Source organism: Beta vulgaris, chromosome 7 (genome assembly GCF_026745355.1).
Source record: "Beta vulgaris subsp. vulgaris cultivar EL10 chromosome 7, EL10.2, whole genome shotgun sequence".
Classification (NCBI taxonomy): Eukaryota; Viridiplantae; Streptophyta; class Magnoliopsida; order Caryophyllales; family Amaranthaceae; genus Beta; species Beta vulgaris.
The window spans coordinates 46,102,871-46,110,534 of NC_079208.1; the positions used below are offsets into that span (position 1 = coordinate 46,102,871).

The 7,664-nt window shown below is 35.5% G+C and overlaps 1 protein-coding gene across 1 annotated transcript; it reads right to left on the reverse strand.

The window, feature by feature from the left end:
- Positions 1–342: 342 nt before the first annotated feature.
- Positions 343–6,791, reverse strand: LOC104884526 (quinolinate synthase, chloroplastic). Its single transcript, XM_010669201.4, has 7 exons — positions 5,894–6,791; positions 3,706–3,990; positions 2,504–2,722; positions 2,120–2,299; positions 1,255–1,770; positions 852–1,013; positions 343–511 (listed from the first exon to the last, which is right to left on the reverse strand). Exons 1-7 carry the CDS (start codon positions 6,617–6,619, stop codon positions 437–439), a joined length of 2,163 nt encoding a protein of 720 aa, XP_010667503.1. The 5' UTR covers positions 6,620–6,791; the 3' UTR covers positions 343–436.
- Between the last annotated feature and the right edge of the window lie 873 nt (positions 6,792–7,664).

The window sequence follows — 7,664 nt, forward strand, 5'->3', positions numbered from 1 at the left end:
TCACAAAGGTTATCAATTTTTCGAATACGGTCAGATGAATCCGACGGAAATCATCCTCACGACTACAAGGGATCGTTAGATTGTCTCTCCAACAAGGCTGTATTTTCCAGCGATATAAGCGGGAGATGTTCCACATTGCAAGATTTGTTTGACGATCGTAGTTTTTATGAAGGAAATTTTTGTTTGATTCAACTTATGTATTTGTTTGATTCGATTGCTTATGTAGATGTCGTATGACTTTTTATTAATGAATTAATTTTACTATTCAAAAAAAAAAAAATATCCCCATGGCATCTCACTCATTCTATTTAAGGAAATTAGGTATGGTAGGTTGGGTATAAATTATCATCTAACAAAATTGCATATAAAGCTCATTCATTTGAACAGCAGCACCTGTCTTACATCCAGCATGTAACATAACAAACGTCGTCGAGTTTTATGATGTCGGCTTCCCATCTATAGATGATTGACAGACCTGCTGAACTAGCTTTGCCGACAATTCTCCATTTGCCTGTAGATACATCAGTATTCAGAATCAATATCTTAAGCTCTACCACAGATTTTCAAGATAATATGTTCCCTCTGCTTTTTTAGTTGCATCACTATAACTTGCCAAATTTGATATCTTAACTTTCTATTGTAAAATTTGTGAAAAGTTTATATCTTGGAAAGATACATTATGACAACTCATGTAACATTTTACATGATACCATTTGTTTATATATAGTTACAAAATATAGTCAAATCTCAAATTGACATGTGAATAGTGCACGAAATTAAAATAAAAAACTTAAAAAAAAAGGGAGTATTAACATTGTGGGATATTGGAGAAATCCGTGCAGGGAAAATACCTGAAAGTGCCTCATATGAAGAATTGGTTCACATCCAACATCAGCTACTGATCTTCCAGTCAAAGTGTGTGAACTGAATCTTCCAGCTTCATAAGCGGAGAGAACATTTTTATCATTCGGCAAGTTTTGGCAAACTTTTAGAAGCGCGCTAAGAGAATTCATCTGGCACAACATAGAAGGGATTGCATCAGATGTGAAAAGTTACTCTATGGATCTGGTGGAACACATCAAGATTAATTTAACCAAGAAAAAAACACATATAATGGCTAAAACCAATATAATTACAAATTGAAGCTCACACAGTCGACCTAATAAATGTGCGTATCATATTACACAATCGGCTTAATCATAAGATCACAGTTCTAAGCGGAGCTTAAGAAAAATTGCAAAAAAAAACACCAACCTTCATGTATGGACAAGATGCACATCCCCCATGGATGGAGCAGCCTTCACCACTTGTAACTCCAGGCACAATGGTAAGATTTAGTGGATCTTCAACTGCTGCTGAATTTAAGCTGCCATTAGAAGTCTTTTTTGTGTTTGTCATCGAATCTGATGATACAGGAAATACTATCTCAACATTGATATTTGCTCTCTTTGGTAAGGGTTTTACAGACGTCAACATTGTGCGCACTGTTGCAACAATGGAAGTAATCATTCCAGATTCTGTCCCAAGGACAAACTTAAGATGGTCATCAACATTTCTTTCCAAAGCCTCTTGTAGCCTCTGTTTTATAAAATCTAATATGTTTTGGGTCGAGCCAACTACCCCCATTCCTCGCCTTTTGGCTTCCATTGCCAAAGAGAACATTTCTCCAGGGACCTCAAAGTGAGCAGTAAGGAAAGCATCACAGTACATCTCGTTTATCTTCTCTACAACTTCGTGTCCAAAAAGGTCATGAACAATGCATGTACCATCCTAGTGCAACAAAGCTATCTAAAATTAGAATAAGGCAAGCACTTTATGACTCACAAAAACACTTTTGAGTACAGACATGCAAGAATATGCAAACCCTAACTATATAGTAATATGGTAGATTGGTAGTCAAGCAATACAACATTTCTTACTAGCACGGATTGATTAGCTTCATGTCTAAACATTATATTGAAGGGATCATATCTATAATCATATTGATCCAATATGGGTTAAGAATGAAGACTTAAGTGGACTAGCTAGCACAAGGAAAATTTCATAACATAACAGCTGATAACTCAGAACTTGAATCATCTGTAAACAAGTTCTATTAGTAGCACTCTAATAACATTACCTGGAAGTAATGCAAGCGAGGAAGCAAAGATCTAATTGAGTCTCTGTTATGTTGTGGATGTATGGCTGCAATTTCTTCATCTGACATCATGGCCATCTGCTGAAACAACTCTGCAATATTGGCACCCATGTAGGAATCCGGTCCATAATACACTGTAAGGTCAGGAATCTGTGCAAATGCCTAAGAAAGAGAAAGGAGAAGTTGGGAAAAGAAAAGAAACCCAGAACTGCAATTAGAAATCACAGGCGATAAAGGAGAGCAGACACTATAAAGGAGAAGCTTAAAAAGGCTACCCTAGGCCCTCCATAAGAGTAAAGAACCAGCAAGACTATAAGCGAACAGAAACAAGCACTAAAAAAATATATATTTAATATCTAGGCCAACCTGCAACATTGTCTGCACGACATTGGAAGAAGTACACGTTATTGTTGGTACAAGTTCATGAGCATGAGCTTTTGTCTCCAGTGAAGTGTTTATATAGATCACATGCAATGAAGGTGGTGACAAAGAGGCAATCTCAAGATATTTCATATACTCAGTTGTGGATGCAGCATCAGCCAATGAGCAACCGATTCGTTCATCAGACATCCTGTAAACACCAACCTGTGAAAAGCATTCATCCAAGAGTTATTTTGTTGGAAGCAAATTACTGCATATGCTTCTGTGTAAAACCAACTGCAATGAAGTAAAAGATAAAAACATAATTTCACTAAGCGTAACTCAAGATCGAAAATTTAGGGTGTTCCGCAAAAGAAAAACAGGAAAACATCCTTCAGTATAAGTTATCTATAAAGTTCATTTGATAAAGTTAACAAAACAAAGATAGGCGTGGATTAAAATCTGACTTTCAACTGATATCAGGGTAATCAACAACATAACACCGCAGTCTGTATATTTTCCATCATTTCTCCCATAAGAGGATGCATGGAGAGATTTGATGAAGATCATTGAAAGTTAAGGTTGAGTAAACCTCTTAGCGGTAGCAATGGACTCAATTTGACAGTTCCTACTAAGCTAGATTGGTAAACACGATTGACACTAAAACATTAATGGAAAAGACGAAATCATTCCTTCTCGGAAACCATAAATCCGATAAATACACCTTCCTGATTTTACATTCTCAAATTTTCCAAATAAACTACCCACTTTAGAATCTGACTGCTCACATACACTATCACAAAAATGGAGCAAAGTACAAAAATTGGACATAACCATAGATTTCATCTCTTATATTTATACCCGACACCAGAATCATCTGCAAGCATAAATTCCTCCAGGAACTTTTATGAGGTGTAAGATAATACTTCATTCATCATGCTAACAAGGTGACCGCCACTAGTCCACCATTCCACTTCCAGTTTTCTTATAAGGGTATCAGAATAAAAATATGATGCATTTACTAATGATTTCAGTCCATATAGGTGAAGCATGTTATCTTCAATGATTTTTGTTCTATTTGCTCTAACCTTTCAACACAGTAAGGATATTATGTCGTATTAATATACTATTAACATGGAACAGTCACTCACAAGCCACGACAATAAAATTAATGGACCCTTGGACAAGACCAAACCTATCAAATTTACCTTATCATAGCCAGCCTGATCAAGAATTGCACGGACATTTTCTGACATGAAATCGACACCGAGAACAGCAATAAATTGGCATCCAGATTCCGCCATTTTGACAGCACTATCAGCCATAACCAATGAGTCTGATATATGGATGTGCGGCCACTGTTTTTGAGCAGCAGTTAAGACACCTTGGACCTCAGGATCCATGTAGAAATGTGCAACAATACCAATATTCCTTTCTTTGAGATATTTGACAAGATCATTGACTTGTGATTCATCAGGGAACAGATATCTTGCCTGAAATTAAATCAATAGTATTACAACAATGCTGGAGACATTCGGAGAGGAAAAGGCAAAACAATAGACCAGCCTAATGATACATAGTATGATAATATAATTCAAGAAGTGACAAAGAGTAATCTTTCATGCATATCTATGATACATCATTCTGCAACTGGTATCCTAACAGGAGTATTACTTATCAGATATCCTAGACCAGCATATCATCCCAATATCATTGATATTCCATTATTCCCATTAACTATTTTGTTCATATATCCAATCAATCCAGGCAAACTAGGCCAACAATGTTGTCCCTTAGTTCGCTCCGCAAACACAAAGATGCGTAAAAGAACTCACAGTAATCTGATATATTTAATAATTTATAGGCATGCATGCAGGTTTGTGTCTCTTCTTCTTTCCATCTGGGATTTATGTCGATCTATCTACACAAGAGTTGAACACAATATATTCGTCCGAATATTTGCTAAGCTAATTTGAGCTACTGATTATTCAGTAAACAATCTTTTTCATAAATACTTAAAAAAATTGGAACTATATTTCTTCCTTGTGGCGGTCAGGATGACGTAGGTGAAAATTTTCCTCTCCTTTTTTCCTTTCACTTTAATCCAAATGAACTTCACTGACCCTTAAATGTAGAACAAAATGAAACCATTTAACCGATTCCATATGACAAGAATCTTCCAAATTTAAGCAACAAGACCCTTTCACAATTAACTAAGACTTTGTTCTCCTTAAGTTATTTTTGCTAGACTTAGCTTTACTTTGCTGAAAATGACCTCTTTTAACTTAACCGAAGTTATTTTGGATGAATTGAACTTATTTTATTTTTACTTTAATAAACTTAGATTATTTTTTTTTTGAACTTAGGCCTTGTTATATTCACCTAAACATATAAATCAGTATTCATCAGGAAAAAAACAGTTTCAATCACCAAATATCCGAAGCAATCACTAAAGATAAGTTTGTTTCAGTAAAACTCAGTTTTATTTAGTAAAAAGCAGTAGCATGTCAAGAGAAAAACACTAAAAGATCAATAAAAACCAGTTTTACCGTCAGTTCTCTTCAAACTTAATTTTTCAACTTTGACAAACTTTCTGAAATTTTCTTACTTCTTGTGAACTTCAGCTCTCCAAGATTACTCTCCAATCCATTTTCAACTTTCTCTCTCCTCAAGATCACCCCTTCAAAAATTGCTAACAATGGTATCACTCTCCAATATGCTCTCCAATTTATTATTATCTTTAATCGCTATTTTTTTTAATATTTTCAATGACATGTGTCATCATATCGTTCCAAAAGCATGCTCTCTCAATGCTCTTGAGGATAGCATTTCTCCAAGTTCTCTCCATAAAAAGCGAACGGAAAGCACCTGAAGAGGACCAATGTTGGAGTAGAGTTAGCTCTCCATTTTCTCTCTTCTTGGATAGCTCTTTAGATAGCACCAATGTTGGTTCTCTAACTACTCTCTACCCTTTTGTTCACTCTAACTAATATCTTCTGAACTTTTCTTTTAAAATATTTCAAACTTTACTTACTTCTCAGGAAAAAAAAAAACTTTAAACAGAACAAACCTTAATAATAAAAATCAGGTTCACTAACTAAAATTAACTTCGATTAAGTAAAAATCAGATAAAAGTAAACTAGATCTCATACTCAACCCTAGTTTTGCTGAAACTTATTTTAAAACTACTCGACAAAAACAAAGCCTAACAAATCTGCAGCTTGACCAACCAAAAAAAACACATGAACCAAACATACCCAAAATAGAAACTTTTTAGGTACAGTAGACTTTCCACAATTAAACAAAACAAAATCCCAAAAATTAAACCAAACAAAATCCCAAAAACAAACAAATATAGTAAAAGCAAAACCCACAGCAAAAACAAAAACAAAATACCTGTGCTTCAGCGAAGCTACCTTTTGCATAAACCCCATTAGCAGAAACAACCAAAGAAGGAAATGGTTCTCCAAAAAACCTCCCTTCTTTCTCAGCAATCAAACTTTTAGTCTTCTTCTGCATACTAACCAAAACATTATACCAAGTATTCACCCTCGAATTAACACCCGTAATTCCCCCAAAATTCACCAACCCTAAATCATCCGTTTTCAAATCCAACACTTGTTCAGGAAAACACCCATCTAAAACCCAAATTAAACATCCACAAAACCCTCGACTCACCTCAGAATCACTATACGCCTTAAATCTCACTCTTCCTTCTTCGTCAAGCTTGGCGTCGACCCACACTTGTGTCGTGCACCCCATTACACGATTCTTTGCCGTCCGATTTTGCTCGTCTAAGACTGGTAATCTGGTTGCGTAGTTTAGCAGACGTTTGAGTCGGTCAATTGGATTGGTCAACGGTTGGAATTCGGAGATTAAGTTGTCCAATTTTGAAGAGGCGAGGTCGGAAGTGTTCGGAAATGGCGGCGAAGTAATAGAGCTAGGGTTTTTTAGGGAGAATTTGGGGGTGGATTTGTGGAGAGAGAAATTGAAATGAGGTAATTGAGTTCGAGTTATGGCGTTTTTTCTAGGGTTTTTGATTGAAGGAATTGAGGAGAATAAGTATGATGAAGAAGAAGATGATGGTGATGAATGTGTCATTGAAATTGCTGGTGAATTCATTGTGAAACTGCGACGGAGAAAGAAAGGTAGGAGAGAGAGAGAGAGAGAGAGAGAGAGAGAGAGAGGGGAAAATGAACGTTGGAATGCGAGAAAAATAGAGAGGAACAGAGAGATGTCTGTGAGAGACGAGAAACAGAGAGAGGTATCAGGTATATAATGTAATATTATTAATGGAAGTGGTGTGGTAATTTGTATGGTGTGAGGTCCATAATTCAAGAGGCGAAAGACAAACGCGGGAAAAAAAGAAAAAGTGCAATTGTCCCCACATTATGGAACCTTTTTCATTTTCCAACTTTCGTTTTTATGCTCAAGTCAAGCAAGTATCTTGTTTGGATGTTACTTATGAGAAAATTAAAATGTCCACCAAACAACATACGAGTATTATTATTCTTGAATATTGTTTGCTTAGCCTTATTCGTGTACTTTTTGTTGAGACGGCTCAAAATAACTTAGCGTAATTTCTGAATTTGAAATTGTCACAATAACAAGAGTTAAGGTTATAACTGGGTATTAAATTTTGCCAAAAGTTCTAGTTTGGATACTCAACTTTAAAATGTTTCAGTTTGGATAATCAAATCAAACTTTTAGTACTTTTTCTGTTAACTCCAATTAAATAATAAAAAAAAATATTTCTGCACAATTTTTTTATTTCTCTTCTTTAAAAAATTTAATATCTCTTTCTCTCTCCTCCCCCATAAACACCAAATCCACTCCCACCAATTCACCACTCCACCTCCTCCCACCACAGACCACGCCAAAAAAATTTGCCATCGTTGCTGATACCCAATTATCCACCATCATCGACCCATCAAAATACCCATAAACACCATCAATTTTAAAAGAATCATCACCATTATTGTTCTAAACACCATCAAAACACTCATGACTTTTCCCTAAATCAAAATACTAGCAAACTTCACATCATCATGATCATTTTTTTTTTTGCTAATTAAGATAGGTAATGGATCAATTATATCTTCCCTATTGATGCAACGACTCTGCTCAAGAACCAAGTTCTCATTCGATTTAATCTGCTCTAACCAAT

Coding starts and splice junctions, on each gene's coding strand:
- LOC104884526 (XM_010669201.4), bottom strand. CDS start 6,619: ATGAATTCACCAGCAATTTCAATGACACATTCATCACCATCATCTTCT. Junction 3,991..5,893: donor GTAGCTTCGCTGAAGCACAG/GTATTTTGTTTT, acceptor ATTTAATTTCAG/GCAAGATATCTGTTCCCTGA. Junction 1,014..1,254: donor CATCTTGTCCATACATGAAG/GTTGGTGTTTTT, acceptor ATGTTGTGCCAG/ATGAATTCTCTTAGCGCGCT.